The sequence below is a fragment of the Pteropus alecto genome, unplaced genomic scaffold, assembly GCF_000325575.1.
Source record: "Pteropus alecto unplaced genomic scaffold, ASM32557v1 scaffold155, whole genome shotgun sequence".
Taxonomy (NCBI): domain Eukaryota; kingdom Metazoa; phylum Chordata; class Mammalia; order Chiroptera; family Pteropodidae; genus Pteropus; species Pteropus alecto.
This window is the reverse complement of record NW_006438113.1, coordinates 13,799,400-13,824,319: the sequence shown is the minus strand read 5'-3', so window position 1 is coordinate 13,824,319 and position 24,920 is coordinate 13,799,400. Positions and strand designations below refer to the sequence as shown.

The following is a 24,920-nucleotide window of genomic DNA, read 5'->3' as shown; positions in this document are numbered from 1 at the left end:
TTCCCCAAGGCCCCCAAAGCCAAACAGGAACACAGCCCAGTCGAAGGACTGCCCTGAATGAGCCTGGCCTCGCCAACCCTGAAAACTGGGCCTCTGGACCTTTATCCTCTCCAGGAGTAAGGGGGGGTGCTCCCCAGGTTCCCCCCAGCATCAGGACCTTCACCTCTGCTTTCTTTCACCTCCCCCCAGGGTACTCCAGGACCAATTGGAGTTCCAGGCCCTGCGGGACCAAAGGGCGAGAGGGTGAGTGCTCCGTGACCAGGGAGCCTGGGCGACCCTCCTCAGCCTCAGGTCCTCAGCCCTGGCACTGCGACCCACAGGGTCACTACATGAGCCTTCATCCATTCCTCCTAGATGGAGCAAGCCTCTTCGTCCAACCAGGGTGGTTGCTCTGAGGGGTGACACTTGCAGCTTCAAAGAAGAAATCACAGCTCTCTCTCTTTTCCCTTTCTCTCTTCTCTGCCTTCACGTCCATGCCTGTTTCCTCCCATTGATCTCCTCCCCTGCTTCTGCTTCTGCCTCTGGCCAGCCAGTACCCCCAGGTCACTGCCTCGTCCTTCTGAAGAACCTTGGAGGATAGGCTTTACTAGAGGGAAAGTGAGGGGCCTCCAAGCCCCCTCTTAGGATAGAGTCCACACCAGTCACCTCCTCCTAGGATAGAGTCCACACCAGTCACCCCAATCTTCCGTTTAGCCTTTGCTTCCTGGAGGGCTCTTCAAGGGACCTAGAGAGGTGTTCCAGGTTTAAAACAGAAAACAATTGACGGAAAGTTGTTATTACATCGGGGGGGCTCATGGGCTTCTTTCTCCTGTTTCAGGGCAGCAAAGGTGACCCTGGGATGACAGGACCAACGGGAGCAGCTGGGCTTCCTGTAAGTCTCGTGGGGTCAGAGGTTTCTCCTCACCCACCCCATTCCACTACCCCAAACACTGTCAAAACAATACCCAGAGCCTGCGGCAAAAAATTTAGAGCCAAGGAAGAATTCTCATTTCTATGACAGAGGAAGCTGCCAACAGTCAACTGGTCAATGCACTAGAATGTTCCTGCTGGGCACTGCTCAAGGTGAACCTTGGGACACATGGCCCCTGTTAAGGGACCAGGTCTTAAGCCGTGTGGATCATCTGATGGGATGTCGAAAAAATATCATGAGCCCCTTCCACTACAAGCCTCTGCATTCAGTGCAGTGGGGGGTCTCACAGATGAATATGCCATAGCCTCTGCCCTCAAGGCCGGGGGTGAGGGGGAGCGGGAATCAAATCCAGACCACTATGATGAAAGAACACACTTCATGAGAGGATCAGCTTTCCCAAGGGACTGGCTTCCCAATCACAGCAGATGTTCCCATTGCATTGTTAGAAAAGTTGATTGCTTAAGAGAACCAGAATTTTGTTTCCCACCCACTTAATGTAGATCTGTTTGCCAATTCCATGTTGGCTGCCCAGGAGGCTTTGCTCTGGCTAAGTTGGCAGCCCTAGCCTATGTTCATTCCCTTAGCTGAAGACACCTTGCAAAGAGGGTCTGGGGAGATTTACAGTCATTTTTCCTAGCAAGAGCCTGGCAGGAGAGCCATGTAAACACCGCCCCACTCCCCCCCGCACCTCACCCCACCCCCCGCCAGGAGAGTTCTCTGCCCAGACTGTGTCCTCAGCACACACCCCTTCTCAGCTCGAGTGATCTAGAACACAGCCACATGCAAGATGTTGGCTGCAGAGCAAGAAAATCAGAACCATGCTCTTGGCTTTGCCCATAACTCATTATTTGTCCGTAGGTCAAGTTCCTTGAGCCCTTCTGTCCCTCTTCTGTAAAATGGGGATAATTAAATCTGTCTCTGATGAATTAGGCATCAGGGAAGAGCTTTATGAGCCTGGAAGGAAGGACTGTACAGCCATTCTGTGTTTTTTCATTAACGTGTCTTCATTTCTCTGATTTATTGCAGGGTTTGCATGGACCACCCGGGGACAAAGGAAACCGGGTAAGTCTGACCCCTTGCACTTTGGCTCTGGTTACTAATGTCTTCATGATGTGGTGGAATGACCAAGTGGGGATTTCTGACCTAACACAGCAAATACAGTTTTTCCTGATCAATCATCGTAAATTAAAAGGCTTTATAGTGAGAGGCTTAATCCCTGTCATACAGGGAGCCTAGGGCCTGATCCTGAAATTGAAACATGTATTTTTCCACATGACAAAGGAAGACTAAATCCCACGGTGGCCATCAGTGACAGGAGTCACGTGCCCAGCAATCTCTATGGTGCCCTGTTAATAGGCTCCTAAATGATGTTTTTAAATCCACTGTTGCTTGAAACTTAGTTTTGTCAGGCATCCCAGGCCACTGGTGAAAGAGAAAATAAATTCCAGCTCCGAGAACAAGCACACAGCTATTGTAAGCAGTCAACCTTTTTGCAGCCATTATTTCTCATGGAAAGAGTCAGCAGGACGATGAAATGACTTGTGCCTTCCGAGACCTTTGGCCTCCCTTGGTTTCTACCGTCTTCACCAGGACGCAGTTATCGAATGTCCACAGTACCCAAAGCCACGTAATAGCCATGTATATGACGCATGACACACTTGAGTCCAGCAGAGACCATTTAACTTCATCTGGCCAAGAGATAACCTTTGGGTTCCTTTCTAGGATGTCTCATCTAATGCTTCATCACAGTGGTTATCGGAGTGTGACGCACGCCCCCTAGAGGCCCGAAAGCGTCTTCTAGCAGGTCATACTATCCAAGGATCTTAGAGGTGGAAGAGGAGCGGGCAAGAACAGATGGAGAAATAGGCCCAGAGCAATGATAAAATGTACTGAATTCCCACAGAGAGTTAGAGGCAGAGCAGGTAGCTTCTAAAACCTAGGTCTTCCAGCTTATCTTTGAACATCGATGACCTTGTTCATGAATAGAAAGTGACAGAATCTGTATTCTTATATCTAGCACCAATTCTAGTCTCTTTCGTTAAGATGTATTTATTGAGCACGTCTGTATCCCTAAGTTCTCCTGGCAGCTGGTCAAAAGCAAATCAGTTTGTCTCAGATATTCTATAAACAAGAAGAAGCAGGCAGAGCTGCTTATACCAAACTGTCCATGAGAAGTCCAACTCCAGAAACTGGAATTAAAAGACCTACTTCCAAAAATGTGCCAGCTTATTAAGGCAGGCTGAGAAGCCCACCTTCATTATTGTGGCATCAAAGAATTTAGGCCACTAAAAAAATTGATCATTCCACCTCCTAGTTGGCATACTAACCTTCTTTCTAATTTATTTCTAAAGTGTTCTGGTTTTCTTTACTATATTCAATTAATACTTTTTGAACCTATTACTGAAGACTCTTTCAGTTGGCTTGAGGCACTGAGCCATTTAAGGGCTGCAAAACTATTCCTTTGCGTGGTGACTGTGTTGCTCTAGATGTGGAGGCAGGGCAGGCAGGTGGCCATGTCAGAGATGGAGGGAGGTGGGAGTCCAGGGGCTCTGGTGCTTAAGGAACCAAGGCCACTGAATGAGCCAATAAGGCTCCAGGAATCAATGGGAAGATATTTCTTTTTTAATTCCCCTCTCTAAGCCCTTATACACTTCCCCCATCCTGTATGTAAATTAGCAATATGTCACTTAGCAAAGGCCGGAAAGCAGTGAAGTCTCATGAACCTTCTTTTGAGTATGGCATAAAGTTCCAACTGTCTTCATCCAAAGAGCAGGTTTTCAAATCAAAGAACAAGCTCATTCTGTCCCTCTAAGAGATTCGACGCTCAGGATGCCAGAATGTCCTGAAAGAGTCGCCCCTACACCTTGCCTCCTCATTCAGACCTCTTTGTAACACCAGACTAACAGGATGTTGAGGGTAGATGTGAGGTCTTGAAAATAAAGCCTCCAAAACAAAGAAAGTTCCAAGCAGAGTCAACACTTTGCCATGGACGGTTTTTTTTCTGATGCCTAAAAGCTCAGAATATAGACATTTTGGTCAAGGTAAACAGCCAGAAGGACTTAGATGACAGTCTAAGGAGCTTCATTGTTGCTGGTGAAGGTGAAGCTGGAGATGCTCAAAGCCCCCTTCCCCCACAGAGTGTTGAGGGGGGCTGCCTATAAAACAACTCCCAAACTTTATTGCACATCATGCTAGGAGGACCCCATCAGAGAGTCTCTGGTGGGTGCACCGCAAGCCGTTGTTCTATAGTACAGTGACCAAAGACACAATCATAAAACGATGCTTCTCAGTGTCTCACCAGAAGATAGTCTTGGAGATTCTTTCCTGTTCAAAACTGAAAACAATGCATTGCCAATTACAGAGAAACTCTGAAAGGAGGAAGGTCCTGGTGGTAGCCAAGGCCCAGGGCCCCAAACGGGCAGTTTTCTTAGGGGATGTAAATGCCAGTGAAAACAGTGTTCTGTCCTTGTCACTAGGAGCACTCTTATTCCTTCACAGCCCTGTGAATTTGGCCCAGAAGCCACTTTTAGGATGAAAAAGTCAGTCAAAGAGTAAAGGGTGAATTTGGCAATTTGAGCATCAGGAAAATTGGGTGTTAAGTTGGAGGTGCCTGCAAGCCAGCCAACTGAAAGGTCTGAGTGCATGTAGCGAGGCTGCTGTCACTCTGAAACACGCCTTCGGGGGCGAGGGGGGCGGGGGATATGTGTGTGCATGTGTGTGCGTGTGTGCGTGTGCATGCACACATGTGTGGCCGTAGGCGTGTGTGTCTGCGCATCTTGCTTCCCCAGGCCCCCCCTTGCCTCCTTACCTCTCCTTCCTCTCCTATCTCTTTTGGCCTGGGCCTGCCTCTTCCTTCCTTTAGTCTTTCAATATTTCTCCCCCTAGATTGTTCACTATGTTACAATAATCCTGTATCCCTTATCACTTCCCTCCCACTCCCCCAGCTTCAATTTATTTCCTCTAATATCAGTTTTTTTACACATTAATTTTTTTAAAGGAACTTCTACTGCTTGACTATACTTGTCCCTTTTCCCATACCAGCTAGAAGTCTCTCTTTGCCAAGGTCCCTTTCGTGTCACTCTTTGAGGGGTAAGAACAGGGAGGATGCGGGTACAGCTACTATTTTAATGTCTTCAAAGGGCACCCAGTTTAAAGCCATTTCTTGTGCCCCGAGAACATGATGCCCATAGTGTAGTTACCCATCCTGAAAGTCAGGACCAGCCAACCCTCTGTTACCCACAGGCAAATCATCTGGGACTTGGAATCCCCCAATCTTAGGGAGCTTTGCCCACCCCTGAACTCAGGAAACTGTGCTCACTTTTACCCTGGCCTGACCCAAGCAGAACGAAGGGCCACATTCCTGAGAAAGTTTACTGGGGGGGCTTCCTATCCAAATAGCATATTGTCTTGCTTGTCCACTGTTTGGGAATTATTTATGCTATGATGTTCTCGTTGGTGTGTGTATCTCAGAGCCAACACACGCACACCTAATGTACATATGTGTGTTTTCTCTTAAACACGTGTTATTTTCTAAGTAAGCATTTACATTTTAGAAAACTGAAAACAATGCATTGCCAATTACAGAGAAACTCTGGAATCAAGAAATCGAAATAATTTCCGAAGATCCATCAAAAATATTTTTATCCTTTACCTCCCTCTAATGAACCCTTGGCCTTCCATTACTGGAGCACAGTAGACACCACAAGACCATATCTCTGGCAGCAGATGGGCCCTCATACTGGCTAACAAGAAATAATGATCATTATTGTTATCATTATGAAGCAGCTGTTATTTACGGAGCACATAGTATGTGCCATTATTAAGCACTTAATAGGCCCAAAGGCCTCACAACAAAGTTTTGAGGCAGGTGTTATTATCTGCATTTTATAGGTGAAGAAACTGAGGCTAAGAAAGGTTAAATAACTTCCCAAAGTCACACCGCTTGTTATAGGCAGAACCTGCCCTGACATCAGTATTTCACTTGCCGTCAAGATCTTGTGGCCCTGGAGTGACACTGTGGAAGTATCAATCGGCCTGCCATAGAGAAGCGCCCTATAGAGGAAGGCACTCCAGGGGCACACTTGGCCGTTTTATAAGAAAACCTAATATGTGAAAATTCAAACTCAAATTCATTACAAAGAATTCTCCACGGCCTTTCTTAAAATGAAGAGTGACTTCGACACATACAAAATAGGATTCAATTTAGAAAAACAATGTTTAGAAACACACTTTTCAAAAACAAATGAATTCCTGAACTAACTTGTCCACGTACAAATAAGCTGCCTGTAGCTTCAGACCAGGATGGACCAGAGACACGCATAGAATGGGAAGACAGATCTGAGAACCAGAGGCCACTCGTGAGCCCTGGACACACACGTACACATGTGTACTTGTATGCATATGCACAAGTACACACTCACACTTGTATACACATGCCCAAGCGCATACACACACTCATGTATGCACACAGACATACATACAATCATGCACAACCCTGTAGTTTCACACAATTATGGATGCCCTGTTCACACTCACATGCACACACATACACCCCAGGGCTTGAAACAAAATCGCCTTGCCTCCTAATAGAATATCAAAGGGATGAAAACCAGTTGGAACAGGTTGTGAGGCCAAAGTCTTTGGACCTCAAAATGGACCCTCAAAGAGAAGGAAGTGAGTCTCCCTGTTCATCACAGACCCACTCTGGGCTCAGTATTAGCAAGGCTGGCCACCAGTATCTTCCATCTGCATTTCCCTTCACCTCTACCTCAGAGCCCTACTGTTTCCCTTTCCCTCCTCACCAGCCTTAGCCAAATCCTCTGGTTTTTAAAAAGGTAGGGATGAGTAGTGACCCCAAATCCTACTGGGGAGACCATCTTAATAGAGAGAAGTTATTTTTCCCACTTTAATTTTTTCTTTTTCTATCTCTAACCTTAACACATGGATGATCCTAAAGTTTTGATGTTATTTTTTTTTCTTGGACTAAACCATTATTTACAGGGGGAGAGGGGGAAGAAAGGCTCTAGAGGGCCTAAAGGGGATAAGGGAGACCAAGGAGCGCCTGGATTAGATGCCCCCTGTCCATTGGTATGTTTAAATTTATCACTTGTCTTGTTCTGGTTTTCTTCCTTGAAGTTTGCAAGCTGGAAACAAAGAAGGCAAATAAACTAAGATGAGAACCAAATAACGACACCGATGCTACCAAAATTTATCTTTGCATTTGGCCGGTGAAATGCTGCCTGCCGTTGGTTTTGCCCTAAAACCACAGCTGCAAATAATTCTGGCTAAATCCCTTTCCTTTGAAGATGCAGAACAATTGATGTGTGGAAATGGAGAGACCCCAAGGAAAGGGATTTGGGAGAAGGCCTTGGATCTTAGCTCCAAGATGGCTTTGGAAGCCAGTATAGCATCTGTGAGCCATGCATTTGCCTTCTTCGTTTTGTGGCCAGTTCTGTGGCTAGCAGCTCAAGCTGTTGGAATCCTCACTCAGTCAGGATGCAGGACACCCAAGCATCTCCTGAGGGACACCTGTGCCCCAACTGGGCAGAACAAGGCCAGAAAAGGGGCTTTTAATACACAGTCTCCCAATGCCCATAAGCCACCCAGTTAAAACCTGCAGATCAAAATAGGTAGACAGACACCCCAGGAAGCTTTCCCAAGCAAGCCGATAAGGAATGATCCATGGCACATCAGCTGGGCTTCTCAAGTGCCTTCGCAATCCATTCGAAGGTTCTGAAAAATTGTGATTCATTAACGTTGAAGTTCATCTGTATTTACTTTAAGTGAGTCTGTAAAGGGAGAGGGGCCTGTTGTATGTTTCAAAGCTCAACCCTCCCGGAAGCCAAAGAGAGCATAAAGATTGAACTTGGGAGCTGGGAGTCAACTGTGATTGAGACCCTACCTGTAGATGCCTCTAAGGTCCTGCATCCTGGCCAGGGTAGGACTGGGCCTCTCCACTCCACAATCGGAGCTGGCCAGCCTTGACCTGAATAATCATCGTGGTTGGTTTTGTGAACAGGGACACCGAGGTTTTAAAGGAGAGAAAGGGGAGCCGGGGTTACCAGGGCTGGACGGACTGGATGCCCCGTGCCCATTGGTATGGCATCACCCTCCCTTGCCTGCATGGCCGATTTGGGCTTTCCCACGTGTGTGGTTCATGCCTGCGTGCCTCTCCAGCTGCCCTCCACGCTCTTGCTCCATCCATCCAGTCTCCACTTCCTGCTTCTTCTCTCTGTAGACACCAAAGGTCACCTTGCCTTGTCTGGTTTTCAGAGGCTCCCACCACGCCCTCCTCTTTGCATGCAAAGTTTGCCAGGATGTTTTCTTGGCTTCCTCCTGCAGCTGCTTCAAAAGCACATCACCTTAATGTGGGCCATCCCTCAACATCTAAAGCCAGCTTTGGCTGCACCCGATCCTCCCTTCAAAACTGCCACCAGACAAATCTGCCACCAGAGAGAAAACTAGGAAACTGGATTCTCTGGACAAGTTCTTAGGAACAGTGACTTTTCTTTCTGCAAACACTGCAGTTAGTTTGGCAAGCACTGGCTTAGCACCTGGCACAACATGTGAATTAGATGCCTGAGTCGGCCTCACATCCCTCTCTGCTTCAGCATCTCACGATTTGTCAAGGGACATGTGGGCATACTCATAAACACGGGGTACACTGAGAAGTTCTAGAACCAAGATAGAGGAAGTGGTCACCCTGCCCGTTCGTCCAGACTAGGTCTGGGATTGCTGCCCTGGTGACACTGGCTGATCTAGGGGATCAGTATTTTAGATCCTAAAGGGTTTGTCCTTTTTTGCTTAAATCCCAAAAGATATTACAAGACCTTCCCCTGGTTTCTCTTTCTTTCACCTTTAGCTGGTTCACTACTGAAAAGTCTAGAAGAGTGTAGAAAGGCTGAAAATGTAATTAAGAAAGAAAGGAGGGGACATAGAGGCAGGGAGGGAAGGGAGGCATTTAGGACCCCTCTCTCAAGCATGTTCCAGACTATGTGGCAGCAGTTCTGTTTCCACCAGGCCCAGTCCCTCTCTAGGTAGAGACATTCCAGGCCTCCACAGCTTCCCTTTCAACTCCTGCAAGGGAAGCAGAAGATGGTACTTCACTCCAAGCCAATGAGCTCAAAAGGTTACTGTTCTCCTAAACTTCCCCAGGAGGTTCGGAGTTCTTGGACCTATTTTCATACCACTAACGGTCAGATGAGCGTTCCTGGCCCCACATCCCCACCTTGGAAACACACAGGAATGACCTTTGAACAAAAGAGAAAAAATAATTTTTAAAATATGCTGTGTGACCCTGAGAGATGACCATAGAATCCCTTCAAGGGATTTTTCATAGACTTTTTAAGAACAACGACAAAAGGAGAACCAGAATAAGCATGCGGAGTAGCATGCTCCCTGTGCTTACTTCTAAAACCCTTGCTCGCCACACCTGCAGCCCCACCACTGGCCCGGCCTCTTGAACCCCGAGCATGCAGCACGCACAGACACGTTTCTCAGCTGTGGAATCTCTCCATACCTCCAAAGCGCCTCCGTTAATCATCAGTCAGGCGTCCCCTCTGCCACATCCCTCCCACCAGCTGAGCACCTTGAGTTCTGCCGGCTGCAACCCTGGCCTCCCCGCTTCTCTCTCACACGTTACCATTCTCCTCTGCCACCAATCGTGTGCCAATGGGAACGCCGCTGTGGCCCACGGAGGCTCCTCTCCTTTCCAGAGTCCGCGTGAAGTGGCACATTGTGGCGGGCTGGGGAAGTGGGCAGAAGGTCTTTATGAAGTCCTGGAACATACCACCTCCCCCTGCAGACCCTCCCTGACCCAGAGGGGACAATGAAGGTCAAGTTTATTTGACCCTTAATGCAAACTGGCATTTTCTCCAATAACATCCCATGTTGATGTGTCATTTGTCTATTAATTTTGCTATGGAGTGCACTTTTCTTCCCTTTATATTTCATTACTGTTTTCCCTGCATTGTGTTATTGGGGACATGGGGGGAGGGGGAGATATCGATCATAATTTTTAGTACAAAATAACTAGATTTCTTCCCTCCGTGTTGGGTCGGCTGCCTGCTGAATGCCAGGTGAGACATTTAAGCACCTGTCATGGGCGGATGAAATTGGTCCAGGGCACAGAGGGCTCCCATTCGATCTCGTTGGGGCGGACCACTTGCTCCGGTCTCCTGAAACCCTGTGTACATCTCTTCCTTTGCCCTGGAGCCTGGAATTCTAGGATCTAGGCTGTAATTCTAGTAGATGTAAACAGAGAACCATACCTTTGCCCTGGTTCAGTCTCCACCTCCCATCTTATCTCTCAGAGATTCCTACGTTCCCCCAGGGTGTGACAGAGAGGCAGGACATCAGGGCCAGAGAAGATAGGACATCTTGAGGCTGCAGGTGCTCCATGGGTGCCACCAGCAAAGGGGATAATGGCAGCTAGTTGATTCCCATCCTTCCGCTGCCTCTTCCCTTAAAATTCTCAGCGAGCCCTTGTTGCCTTGCAGAAGGCACCTCAGGGCCATGTTGCAATACTGTGAGGTTGCCTGTCCTTTTGTACACCCTCCTCCTCCTTATTGATCAGCATGTGGGAATTTCCTAATCTCCTCCCACTGTTAAGGAGGAGAGAAAGTAAGAGAATGGGAGAACTGGCGGGGGGCATCTTAGCTATCATTACACACAGCTATGCCTTCTCCAGGTTTTACGGAGGAGGAATCTGAGGCCTCCAAGTGCTGAGTGACTTGCCCATGAACACCCAGCATTCAATATAGCTAGAGCAGAGACCAGGGGGTCTCTAGGCTGTTCTTCCCATGGCTATCAGGTCACCTCTGCTCGCTGACCTCACAGGCTAGGACAGCCCCTCTTGGCCTTGCACTATAACTGCACGTGACCTTAGTCAATGGAAAGACATGTAGACTTGCTCCCTGCCTTTTTCTGAGGCTTTGCCCTGGGGGAGAGAAAAGAAATAGATAATAGTAGGTGGATGACATCCTGACCGGCTGCCAAAATGTTTGTGGCCCTTGTTCCCTCCGTCCTGCCTGCTTGATGGGCCATCAGGGAGAATCTGAGCCATGTGCCTTCCCTCCTCACTGCAGGGCGAAGACGGCTTACCAGTCCAGGGCTGCTGGAACAAGGTAAGGCCCCCCAGTGGTCTGCAGTGCCTCGAGGGCACAGGTGTACTCGGGGCTCCATCCTCAACAGTGTGATAAGCATGCGCAATTTGTCCTGGGCCTGTCTGCAGATGAGGCAGCAGGACATCAGTCAAAAAAGGAAACAGTCCCAAAGGCAGGGTGCCCGTTCAACATCCCATGTACTGAACGCACTTGGAGAACATTTCAAAAATGCTTTTTAGGACTTCGGCAAAACAGATTGTGGAATTTCCATGTAGTCACACAGATGATATCTTTATAGCTGTGTGGTTAATTTATATAGTACCTTTCCTCCAAGGAGCTCTAGACCTTTTTTAAATTAGTTTTAAAATTAGTTATCATTAGCTATATTCATAGTGTTCATCCGAGGTCATTTAAGCCATATGATGACATTTATCTGGACATAGAACATCTAAGTTACTTAAACTATAAACTCAAATGGCTTCTATCCCTCTGCAGAGAGACTGGCCAGCTAACCTCTTTACCCTTCCTTTTAACATAAGCTGTCTGAGCTTTATGCTTCCGCGTGTGAGACTTGCAGCCCAGACTTGCCACCAACAATAAATTTTCACTTATTCACACTTGCCTCGATATTTGCCATCATTAAAGCCATCTGATACCACAGGGCTATGCCCTTGCATGAAATCACCCACTTAGCCAGGGCCCCCAAAGCACAAGGCCCTCCAGCCTGACCAGGGCCATTGGTTTGCTAACCCAGAAGCCCAGCGTGGTCCCCTGCAAAGGTAGCAGCTGCCATGCTGTCCCTCCACAACCTGCCTCCACTTTGCCTCCCCTTCGAGGACTTCTCACAGCCCTTCTCCATGTGGTCTCAAGGTGTTGGTTCATCCTCACAATAGGTTTGGAGACCCCAGTGTAACTTCATGTGACCTTAGCCAGTAGGAAGAGAGGTGGATTTGCTTCCCTAATCCAGTCTTGTCCTAGTGACAGCATAGTCACACCTACAATATGCTCTTCTGTGCTAAATGCCCAGAATCTCATTTAGTTCATGGGATGGGGTAAAAGTAATGAAACCACCAAGACCCCAGGAGCACCTACTCACTCAGGTACCTAAAGCCCCCTTAACCAGAGAAAAGAAAGCTCAGCACTCAGGAGAGATGCCTCCCCAAGAATCCACCCTTCAGGCCATGCCTCACCCTCTGGCGAGTTCCCCTAGACTTAGTTAAAGCAGATAAGAGACCCCTTGCCCCAGAAGAATAAGAGTTTCTTCTTCAAGGTCACTGCTGATGGTTGGGAGATAGAGATGATTGAGCTTAGCAAGAGAAGAAAAGCCACTGTCAAGGCTACAGTGTCTTGGAGAAATAACTAGAGAGCCTGGTGTCTATTGGCTCACACCATAAATTCAGTCTGGGAAAATGCAATGATTCAACAGCTGTGCCTCCAAAGGCAGCATGGACAGAAAGCGCCCTCTAGTGGCCATGAAAGGCAGTGGCTGGAAGGTGAAAGTGGTTTCACGCCCTCAGAGTGAGAACTGTCTACATCAGGGTCTTCCGCCCCAGTTTCCTGTCCAACCCAGGACAACGTCTACCTCCTTTCCCAAAAGGGAAATAAACACCCAGAGGCTCAACAACACTAACTCCATGTTTCGTGTTTGCTCTTGTTTTGCAGTGAGGACTCTAACCTGGGATTGGCCTGTGTGTGTGTTTGTACATAGAATATTTATTTTTATACAGTTTTCACTTTTTGAAAATGCCAGAGGTATGATGCATCTTACAGATTATTAAAAAAAAAAGAAAAACCTGCATATTTTGTACAGAAAATACCAATCTCTTCCTTTTTGTTTACAAGATGTTTTGTGTAAGTCCACGACTCTAATATACTTTCTGTTTGTGATACGGTCATATGTTGCATGATATTTGTGCACACTTATGAAGTATTGGAGCTTAATAAATTATTGTGTTCTGGTGCCAAAAGGGGCCAACCAGCACTGAGGTGCTGGCTAGCTCATGTGTGAATCCACAGAAACGTGAAGGTCCATGGTGTTTGTCAAACTAGGTGTGTCTAAGAATATTTTAAACTCTTCTGGATTTTCATTATTAAAAAAAATGAAACATGGCAATTCATGATCCTGATCAATCTTTCAATTAAATTCATTCTTTCTCGTGAAAGCAGGAAGTCCCAGAAGCAGGGGTCCTCAGAAGTATAATATTTTGGAATGTTAAGTCCAACAGAAAAAGGGAGGCAACTCCATTAAGCAACGTCTACTGTAACACATCCCAAGTTCATTACGGTGTCATTTAAGCACGTAAGGTTCAGTCGTACTGAACCCACCCCTCCTCCCAAAGCCCCCAGGGTTACAGAGGGCTATTTGCTACTGCTTTTGTTTTTAGGTGTTTTCTTGTTTGTTTTTCTTCCTTTAAGCTGCAATCACTAGTACCAGCTCTTGCTGCTGGTGGCTGTCATTTAATACAGATTTGCAAGGTCCACTCACAACTAGCAGTTGAAAAGTTTGCGTCATTTGCCATTTCAGTCCAACGAAAAAAAAGTCAGAAAACACTCACAAATCTAGGCCACATTGGGCTGATCTAAAGTTTTTGTTTTCTAAGAATTAGAGATTTCCTGCTTTCTCTTCATAATAGCCTGCTTAGTGAAAGTCTCGGGAAACCTATTTTAAAGAAGTGTTACCTATGGTGTAGCATACAAGTTTATCGTTAGATGATTCACAACATAAATTGTTGCTTCTAAAGGTCTTGAAAATAACAAACTACTTGGGTAGTTTAAACATTCTCTTCATTCTGCTTACATTTTAATTTTTCTTTATATATCCCCTCTTCATAGACAGTACAGAGGCAAACATAAACTCAGATGTGTATCATCAGTCACATGAACTCTAAATTAGTGGGCTTCACATCCGTGAGACCCCTGCCACGTTGTGGGGTGAGGTTGCACTCACAAACTCTCATATCAATGGCACCACATGCTACTCAGACCCCAGAGGACAGTATCAGCATCCTTACTCTAAATGTCCTCTCATATTTTGGAAATCAGACAGCTTCCTCCTCTGAGTCTTGGCTTCCCCCTTTGAAAACTGAAGCAGTAAAATTGGAGCTGATCTCCACGGTCACTCAATGGAAGTTATCTGCCTCTCCGCTACCCCCGCCACGAGGCAGAAGCATGAAGAACCCAGGCCCCAAGCTGCCAGCTGGCATAAGTTGCTTTTCCTATTGAGGGAAAGTTCCCAGGAGGCAGCGCTTTCCAAGTCATCCCGAGCCAGCTCCCATGACCCCGTCCAGGGCCTACCTCGCCACAGACTAGGCCCACGATACTTTCAGGGGCTGAGAAAATATTTTAATTTTTCTTTTAAATTCAGACCAAAAAAATGAATATATAATCATGAATCCAGCAAGGGTTAGAGTCATCTTTCTACCAGCAATCATAAAATATCATTTCTGATATATTTGATGAGGAAGGAGCCCACAGAAGCAAAAGTGCCCGGGGCCGGCAAAAGTCATGACATGGCCCTACCCACGTCCTCTGCTCCATGAGATTTGCTCTCACCCTGACTCTGCTGACTAATGCCACCTCCAATGGCACCCTCCTCACCTGCCTTCTTTTGCTTCCTCCTCACCGTCTGAGCTCCTGAGGAGTCAGAGTGTAACCTGGTTTTTCTGGACCCATCGCCTCGTTCCCTTTCAAGCTCACATTTGAACAAGCAGAACCCACTGGTGATCTCAAAATAGAGCCCAACATTCACTGGAAAGCTCCAGTTTCAGTCCTGCTGTTATTCATGTGCTTATTACACCTCACCTAATACCTCAGGGATCTGAAGACCCTCACAAAAATATAAATAATAAAACAGAAATATGGGCAAAGAAAAGTTGAAAAGTCAGAGTCAAGGAAAATAAGTACAGAGGAGGTGGCAGGAGAGCCCCAGATAGGTGGGGAAGGCCCTCGCCCTCGGCACGTTTCCCTGCAAGCTGTCTGGTGGCCAGAGAAAAAAGGAATCATCAGCCTGGTTTCAGCGCCCATGCCGCTCTCAGGAGGTTCGGCCCACGTACGCAAGCACATCATCTCCCCACGTAGTCTGGTGCCTCCTGTATCCTCAGCCAGGACCTCCTCCTGTCGCAGGATGTGACACCCCCATGCCCTGGGTCTCCCGACTCCAGGGCCCCCCTGGGTCTCTCCACTTGGACCTTAACTCGGTTCAGCTCTGTGTTAAATGCACTGCAGGAAGGTTAGAAGTAGAGAGACGGTCAGGAAGTTGGCAGAGTAGCTTAGGATCAGTACTCATGGTACCAGACCAGGCGAAATATTCTTGTTCAGGTGCTAGAAGAAGTGCAGGCACATGGCAGGAGGAAAGGATCAGGGAAGGGCCGCCCTGAGGAGCATGTGGCCAGAGAAAGCCCGTGGAGGTTAAAGAGGCTCGGTCCCTCCTGGGGACTTACAGCCCCTCCTGTGGAGAGCTGCCAGCTCAAAGAGAGAGTGATGCACTCAGCCCTGCCCCATGGGGCAAATTGCAGTCCTGTTGGTGACTGTTCTCTGTGAACTGTAAGGCGTTGGTCTTGAGGGTGGCTGCCTTCTCTGGTTCACTTCCTGGTCCTGTGCTCTGTGCTCTGGTACAGGGGACATGTTTTTGCCCGATGTTCTCTACCTGGAAACTTGCAAACACGTGCTTGACAAAAACTGAGCCAGTGCCCCATGGATGAGAGTGTAACGGGGTGATCTAGGCCTGAATAATGGCTCTCACTAAGGAGGGCAACTGTGCCTCTGTAACCCTGCGGGCCAAGGGAAGCTTCAGCTGTCTGGGGAAGAGATGGCCTCCTCCACACACGCCGCCCTGCCCCATCTCAGCCAGGCCGAGGCTGGCCTCCCTCCCTGGGACACTGACTTCACTTGACAGAATGTAGTACCGCAGACATGGGAGGGCCAGGTTAGTCCGTGAAAGAAGTGGGAACTAGCCAGCAAGTTGGATTCAGCGTCTAGTCTTTTCTCCACTGTTTACAATCTGGAGCAGGGCAACTTACTCTAGGTCTCAGTTTCCCCATGTGTCTCATGGGAGAGTTGACTTGGGTGACCTCTGACACCCTGAAACCCTCTGATTCCACTGACCAGTCAGTTCCCGGGAGGATTGAGATGCTGGAGCATTCCATGCCCCTCCACCTAGAACTATAGGCTGTGATAGTATTGTGCACGGAGTTGGCATTGCAAAACTGTGTGTGACATGCATGTGCTTCATAACCCTGCATAACAGCACTCCAAGAGGACACGGCCTCTCAGGAGGAGGTGACAGGATCAGGTCCCCTAGGGAAGGCATAGTGGCAGAGGGTGCTTCTCACCTTGGAGCCTACACTGCTGAATTCATCAGAAACTGGGCACTACAGGTCTAACCACCAAAGCCCCATCAATGTCAGGGACATTGTACCCCATGGTACATTTGCCTGGCCTCCGTCATCACAGGCTTTCTGCACTCCATCCCGCGCACTACCCCACATTCCTAGCCCCTGCCCGCATCTGGACACATTTTTAGGCAACTTGAGATGTCAGGCGCCTACGACTCCACACCTCTTAAACAGAAGAGGAGGGCAGGCCTCTGGCGAGTGGGTCAGAAAGGAGGAGACGTGGGGAGAGGAAGCGCAGAGAAGGACGGCAGGGACGGGGAACCGCGCTCATTTAAGGGGAGTTCTCAAGAGTGGAGTCCATTGAAACAGCGTGCTCCCTACTGAGGCGGAGGAGGACGAAGGAGGGCACAGGGAAGGGACTGGATCTTACAGGTTAAGGCAGAATTCTACACACAAACTGACCCTCCAATTCCTAGGAAAGCCCTGCCCCTGAGGAATAGCCAAGGGCTGCTGACATGGGCAGAGGCAGAGCTGAGCTAGGGACCAGGCCTGGGCACTGTCAAGGCCTTCCTCACGCCTCCCAGGATCTACTTGCGGTCCCTGTGCACCCCCTCTGCCCTCCCCCTCCACGCTTTTGTCCATACTGGGCCCTTGCCCTGGCATGCCTCCTTTCCCACCTGTTGAAATTCTACCTCCTTTCAAGGCACCGCTCAGACACCCCAGCCCCGGGAAGACTTTCCTGGGCTCCTCAGTTGGGCGGTCCCTTCCCTTGCTTGGTCCTCCTTTCCGTAATAGAATCTTCCAGTGAGCGTGATCCTGGGCCATGCTTGCTTCTCAAACCAAGGGAAGGCAAATGGATTGCGTCAGAAGAAAGGGGCAGAGAGGGCAAGTCCGAACTGGGAGGATGCTGGGCTTCTGCCAGGGTCCTCTGGGTCTTAGGGATCTCCCGCCTGGGAGGCTCCCCTATGTGCCAATCACCCACGGGGCTCCTTCTCAAACATCCCTCTCTCTATACCTCCTCAAGGGCCAGAGTCCGTGGTTAGTTGCCAAGAAGTGAAGCCAGCCAGCCCAGAGTCTTGGGGAAAGCGCCTTGCCCTGGAGGAGGGAGAAGACAGAACTGCCCCTGGACAGAGGGTCGCCGGCCGAACCCTTCCTGGGGGCCTGACTACAGACGTGATCGGAGGGTGACAGGAGAGCGTGGCCATCTGCCCTCTCCAAGATTCAGAACCCAGCCAGAAGAGCACAGGCTCACGTACCCGTCTCCTCCAGCTCTGATGAAGAATTGCATTTCTTGGAGCAGCCTCTCTACAGCAGGGGTTGCCAGCCTGTCACGCTCTGACTTTGGAAAGCCTCCCCAGCAGGCTGTGGCCAGAGACCTGCCACCTTTCCCAACTCCTTCCCAACAGACTTCTTTTAACTTCCTTTGGTGCTGCCACCATTAACCCTTTTACTTCCTGGTTTCTTTCAAATGTCATAAGCTGATGAGTGTATTAAGCTGGAAAAGCAGAGGGCATGTCTTTGAAAGGAAGGCATGACAACATTGTAGAGGAAAGAAACCCCTGCCTGGGCAATGAGGTTGGGCCTTGGACTGGCCCTCACAGCCAAGTGCCTCATGCATCCAGTCTGGTGCCCTCAGATGTCCCAGCCAGTACTGAGCTGACAACGACAGAGAGGCAGCAGTCTACATATTCTCAAGAGGACCTGGAATAAGCCTTCTCCCTTTAGCAAGATTATTGTTATAGGGACAGTGCCTGGAAGTTAGCCGCCTGCGGCCAGCCTTCTCCCGTAATCACCATAGGCAGACCACCTTCCTGCCTGCTTCTTCCATGAATAAGGCAGCCATATTCTCTTGTTCAGTCCAGGACACTTTTCAAGTAAAAGAGGGCACTGCTGATAATTATGCCCTGAAAACAGATGTCAACCTGGCAAACCGGGAGGTGGGGTCACACTAACCATGAAACACACAAGCCGTCCTCCAGCCCTTCCAGGTCAAGCTCTGGCAATGCCTGAATACCTCCTGCACCTCAGCGTTGCAGCCATTAACTGCAGGCCTGAGGAGTCAGAGCCGGTGGACATCGCCGGGGAGCAAAGGTAAACAGCCCTGTTCTCACCTCCACTCACCTTGGTGGGGAGGTGAGACCAGAACCTGAATGACACCTGCACTGGAAGGGAGGACAGGCCAGAGGAAGGCAGAAACAAAGGGTGGTGGGTATATAAACGGACATCTCAGAGGAGTTCCTCCCCAGGACGATTCCAAGATGGAGAGGCCGGATCACCAGGGCCCACGTGCTGACTTTAGATTCATAACATCTTTTCTCAGCCCTAAGGTTACAGAAAATTTATTTGAACAAGTTTATTATTTTTCTCATTCATAGTATCTGGTTCACAAAGCTTGTCGATCACAGTACCATCTTCACTGATAACTCCAGACTTCTTTCACTCTTTGGATATGTATCATAAATAGGAATAGCGGCCCCTTTGCCTGAGTCAGAGTAGTTCATCCAGGGCCGTGGATAGATGGCATGGGGCCATCTCAGCCCCCTTTGAGGCCAAGGGCGCATGTGCATAACTGGATGTGGCAAAAGTCATAGCTAATGGACCCAGATGGCGATCCAGACATGACGTGGGTCACACTGGGCTTTTTATAGCCAAGATAACCAGCTGCCCAAAGCTCCTTGCCATCCCTGGGGCATGCGTGAAATAAAAAGCATCTTTATATGACAAGACACACAAGTGAACAGGTTTGAGGACTTTCAGTGACTCACAGGATCCTGGACGTCTGTATATAGTCAAAAGGTCTCCATCACCTGCCAGCGAACCACCTATTCTGAACCAGCAACCATCAAGGAAGATAGCTCCATCACGGCCACCTCTTAAGAGAGGATACTGCTGGTCCCTGAGCTGACTTCGCTGTAAGAAATGCGGTGAAACTGCCTGATAAAAGACATTTTTCTTGCACTCCACTCATTCCAAAGACAAAGTGTTTTATTGCAAACCTCGGCCAAAATAAACTTCAGCCAAAATAAATGTGGCTGTAACGTCCCCAATCATGGGAAAGCGCCCTGGCCTGGAGGAAAGAGGTCTGCGTGCTGACCCGGACTGCCCCTCCACAGCCGAGCGACCTGGGGCATGGCCTCCTGAGCTATGAGCCTCCATTCCCTCCTCTGCAGCCTGGGGCGGGGTCTGCCTGCCCCACAGGTGATGAGAGGACTATCTCTGTGAAAGGACTTGCCGCTCAGGAAAGAGCTGTACAAAGGTTAGACGAGGCGAGGGTTAATGTTCATTGTTCTGAAAAAAAAAAAAACAAAACCTTGCTTTTCATAGTCAAACCTCAATTAATTGGAGTCACTAGAGAAATTGTTCATTAAAATTTTTGGCAAAATTAGATTCAAAGGAGGCTCTCTTGTATCTACACAGAGGGCCTGGTTGACAAACATTGTGGACGCTGAGTAATGGAAAAGTAGTTATGGTGGCTGACTGGGGTGGGGCTGGAGGATGGGTGAGGACTGCCCCAGGAAATTGCTTTTTGAAACTAAATTCCATAAATGTTCATAGGGGCTTTTCTTCCCTAAAAGAGAAGAACTTTTAAAAAGCAATTTTTTAAAATCTTGCTTTAAAATTCTAGTTACCCGTATTCTCAATTGCATGAGGATTTTCCCCTTTTGGGCTCCCAGATACGAAAAGTTTTGATTCTCGGCCTGCTTGCATCTCCTCAGCAGCCTATACTCCCCACCCGTGCCCCGCGGACACTGTGGACAAGACTCCCCCTGTGGTCAATCTGTCGTCTTAAGTTTAACAATCATTACCTCAGTATTTCAGTCGAAAAAGTTCTATTTCATTGTGTTGTGCAGGAAACTTCTATGCAGTTCATTGAGGTTTAAATGTTTTTTTTTTTTTAAAGTAAGCCAGAAGCTAATTTTCAGAATTGCCTAATGAAGGTCAACAGCTTATCTGACTGATTGCATAGATTAGATAGTAGGAAAAGGTTTTCAAGAGTAATCCCTAGATGATAAAAGCACTAATTAATTACCTTTTTTCCTTATGGTAATTATTTTCAGTAAGGATCTGTCCATACTGCAGGCAGCGGGCCTTTTATATGGAAGAAAATATTTACCTGCATATAGTTTGCTAATGGTTTAAGTTTTTCTATTATTTCTGTTCTAATGTTAGGCAAGATATCTTCTTTGTACTGATTGTTATATTTTTCCTATGACTTTTAAAAAGTTATTTCTCCTGAGCTCTCCTTTGGGTCAAAAGCGCCTCCTGTGAAGGCGACCTGGTGCTAATTACCCCACAGCTAGGCGGTCCTCCTCCTCACCCCAGGTGTCCCCAATAACATTCACAGCTGTCCCTTCCTGACCCCCTCTGGAACCCCTTCCACTCCGGTGCCTTTTACCAAAAAGAGGTGATTTTTCAACACGCAGGACCTCTCTTGGGCTACAGGGCAGTCATTGGTCTCCATGGTGCCTCATTTTTACATCTCCCACCATATCAAGCAGACGGAGAGAGTCTGGAAGGTTTCTACCTTCTTGCTGCGTTTGGCAAGTGGTTCCCAAAGCCCCTTAGCAATCTTTTACCCCCAGGGATGAGACCCCCAGCCCAGAAGCTCAGATGGTCTTCTTGGCCATGGTTTTTCCTAGCTCCGCCCCCTTTTCCTTTTGTCGCCCCCCTACCCGCCAAGGATTTCTTGCCTCCTTATCTTGCATCCACCCTTGTTCTGTTTTCTTTATTTTTAAGTTTTCTCTCCATTCACTTCTCATCCTTAGACCTCCTGGCTCCCTCCTCTGTCCCCATCTCTTTTTGTCCCTATTCTTGTCCTGTGTCCCCCAGAGCTTCTGGACATTTGTCTCAGTTCAGTCCACTGAGCATCATTATAGCTCATTTTCACCAAAAGGAGTCCCCTGGAGAGAAAGATCTACAAGAGTGTCAACTCGTGTGACAGTTTTGTTTTCCTACAAACACTCCTGGTAACTTTCATTTCAATAAAGTCTTTGACAGGTGTATCATTTACCTTATTATGTTCCCCATAAGAAGAGAAATACCCTCTTTTATTTTATTTTTAGTTTCTAATCTAAGTCTGATAAAACATTGTTATTAGGACATAATGGTGAAGAAACGTTTTGTTTTCTTTGTTTTGTTTTGGGGTTTTGGTTTTCGTTTTCGTTTCGGTTTTGGCTTTGGTTTCAGGGTCATAAGCAAAGTCTCTAGGGTTTCCTATTGGTTTTCAGTCAAGATGTCACAGCAGACTTTTTAGCGCAGACCTGTGTGACATGATACATCTCAGAAGAAGGCAGAAGCTATGGTGCGATTTCAGTCTCCCCGCCTTGAAAATGAAAAGGTGAGACTAGATGTTCCATTTTGTGATTATTTAATTCAGGAACTTTTTTTAGTAGGTCAAATGCACTTTTCCTTATACCCATCAGGAGTTTATTTGTTTTGTTCTATTTTCAACCACACAGGTATCTTTCCTCCCTTCCCCCACTCCCATCGCTTTAAAGATATGTCCTGGTTCAGGCCTGAGTTGATAAAGGCCCTCTCCCCAACAAACCTGGATGGAAAGTTGCAGTGAACAAGGAAGAGCTAAACTTCCATGCTGGTTCTTTCCTTTTTTAGGGGGGAATCCACTTAGTTTCCTTCTGTTCATGGATTGTTGAAATCTAGGATGAGGTGTCTAATATGTGATGAGATGTTCAGAGAAACCCAGTGTCAGGTATTTGTGGCAGAAAATAGGAAAGCTAATCTTTTTCTTAAAAACCAACTCTTTGGTTTACAGCTTAGCCAAAAAATAAGCATGGCAGTTTCATGGCCATCCGAGACCCCCAGATTCCCTATGAATGAGTAGGGGTCTGCAGGGTTCCTATCACCATGGCCACTAGAGTTCAGCTTGTGTGCTCTAAAATGATCAGCGGAAGCATGTAAATCTCAAAGTCATTCTGTTGCTGTCATATGGCCAATAGGGATTATAACAACTGTGTTTAAGGTAAAATCAACACCTGTGGTAACTGGAAGGTGTTACCACAAGTCCATGCAGGAGGAAGTAATGTCTCTGCAAATATGATGGTGAATGGACCATACAAAAACATGTGTCACACAAACCCTCACCAAGTAAGAGTAGAGGCAGAACAGAGAAATGTCCCACTATACCAACTGGCCAAGAAATATGCTGTTACCTGGCACACAAACTCAGAGCCATGGCTAGTTCTCCACTGGGGCACAGCCTCCAGTCCCTCAATCTAAATATTAACCTAATCATAAACCAAGATGTCCCCACTTTGGAAGGGGGCCCTGGAGGAAGTCTGGTGTCTCCAGTTTAGGTTTTCTTTTCTGAAATAGCTATTTGCGTGAGTGTCTCTCACCAAGTCCTGAGGCGCTCACATCAAGTTCTCCAAAATGAGTGTGGTTCTGAACATCAGAGCTCACAGCTCTCGGCCTGTCCACACCCAACTACTGGCCATGGGAGAAAAGAGCCTTTCCGGGGCGCCGGGGGCTCTTGTGCTTGTGCTACCAGCTGCAGAAAGGCTTTCCACTCTTGTTGGTGACCCAAGAGCATGATGGCCTTTGTGGGCTTCCCAAGGCCTGAGCCTCAACCCCGATCTCTCACTACTAATCTAAGGGACCCCATCTGGGCAGAATCCCTGTGCCTCGCACCACAGCTTTGCCCCAACAATCCATCTCTCACGCCAGACTCTACCGAGCGCTATGGCCTCTTCCATTAATAATCTAAAAAAGGGAGCCGAAGAATTTTAATGACTCCATAAGAGTGAGAGCTTCTTTTATGAGAAAGATTATATTTCAGTGATTCGGTAAAAATGCCATGTTACCAGGAAAACAATACTAATAGAGAGGTGCCTGATTTTCTTATTCCCAACACTTCCTTTCTGCCAAACTGGTCATTGCAAACTTCCATGGCAATTCCAGGCTGATCTTTCCAGCCTGTTTATGGAAGCAATTGGATTTTATGCATTTATTACCTTTACTCTTTCAATTAAGTCTTTTTCTTGTTATTTGGTGTACAATGTTTAAATACAAAATATTTTCATGATGGTTTGATAATGGAACAATTTCTCTTGCTTCTTATAGTCTTCAGATAATTTCAGAAATGTTTAAATTTTACACACCCATTTTATATATGCTATGCTGTTGCTAACTTCATATATGTAAATACCCGTTGACATATCTTGGTGTTTTAAGTACTGTCTTTTTTTATTGTAATCATTATCAATATTATTCTATTATCATTCTTAATTTTAGATATTTTTCTGGTGCACTCAATTTATTTTTCTAATTTCCTTCAATATTTTGGAATTATGTTAGTTGTTTGTGAAGGTAGGCATAGGAAAGTGCTTTTCTTAGGCAATGAGCAAGCTCTTTGATAGATATCAACTTTAAAACGCTGGTCCTTTTAAATGCTACCTATACGCTTTTCTTCCCACTATCAGAAGCTATTTCAGCAAAACTTGTTTCTCTGCTAAATTATTCTATCCTTCCCATTTCTGGACTTTAATTTTTAAATACCGTGATTCATTGTCAATGCTTGAACATACCAGGTCAAAGATAGCTTTTTCCCCCTTGATAGTGGGGTCTTGTTTCATTTCAATAACTTCTAGGCTAAAAAGTGAACAAGAGGGAAAACATCCTAGGTGGTTGGGGTTTGCCTAGAAACCTATGACCAGATGGCTAAACAAGTGGCAAGTGTTTTTGAAGTCGAGAGCAGAGCCCCCAGCTAACCCATACCCACATCTGTTGAAACTTCTTGCCTCCCACTTGGACACATCCAGGTAGGCTGCAATCTGGAATTCTGAACAACTCCATCCTAGCCATTGTGCCACCAGAGTAAGGGCCCTGCATGGGGGTCAGAGGACCCAAGTTCTAGTCTCAGTTCTGCCACTGGTACATTAAATGACAACCCCTTCTGGACCCCAAAGCTATAAAGGGCAGCGCTAGACATTTTTTACAACTGGAATATTCTGTATTGATGTAGCTGAACAATTCAGCCTATTCCCTAAAACATAGCTTTGCTACTCACATGTGGGGAGAATTTTAGCAAATGAGTACAACTGCTCTTTTAAACAGAAGGCCCTACCACCTAGAAACCCACAAGGGCCAAGGGCCACAGTGATGGAAAAGGCATCCTAAGGATCAAAGGTGAACCGATGTGGTGTGGGAAAATTAATTACTAATTACACTAAACAAGGGCTCCTTAGGAGAGACCATCAAGCTAAAGAAGATGAAAGAGTAACTGGCTCACTCAGCAAAATGGTTGGGCAACAGTTAGCCTAATGCACTTCAACTCGTAAAGGAAAAAGCAGCCAGAAAATTCCCTGCTGAAATTATGGTCCTTACTGTCTGTGCTGTCCTAGAGTTTTATATGTTATTTTGTATTTAATATTCATGGTGTAAATACTTTCCAATGTAAATAATGTAAATATGAATTATATATTTTGTTTCTGTCTTTTCTAACATGGAAATTGATCTAAGTAATAAATTACAAATCATCTACATCTTGTTTTATGATTTGGGTTTTTTTTTTTAATTATATACTTTTACTTTAATATCTTTCCGAAGATAGAGAGT

The 24,920-nt window shown here is 47.0% G+C and overlaps 1 protein-coding gene across 1 annotated transcript in view; it reads left to right on the top strand.

Annotated features, from left to right (window-relative positions):
* COL13A1 (collagen type XIII alpha 1 chain) overlaps positions 1-24,920 on the top strand; it is a 182,371-nt gene that overhangs the window by 142,487 nt on the left and 14,964 nt on the right. The window contains exons 38-42 of the mRNA XM_015592180.1: positions 190-243; positions 818-871; positions 1,937-1,972; positions 6,911-6,997; positions 10,996-11,034. Coding sequence (XP_015447666.1) covers positions 190-243; positions 818-871; positions 1,937-1,972; positions 6,911-6,997; positions 10,996-11,034 — 270 coding nt within the window. The remainder of the gene's footprint in view (positions 1-189; positions 244-817; positions 872-1,936; positions 1,973-6,910; positions 6,998-10,995; positions 11,035-24,920) is intronic.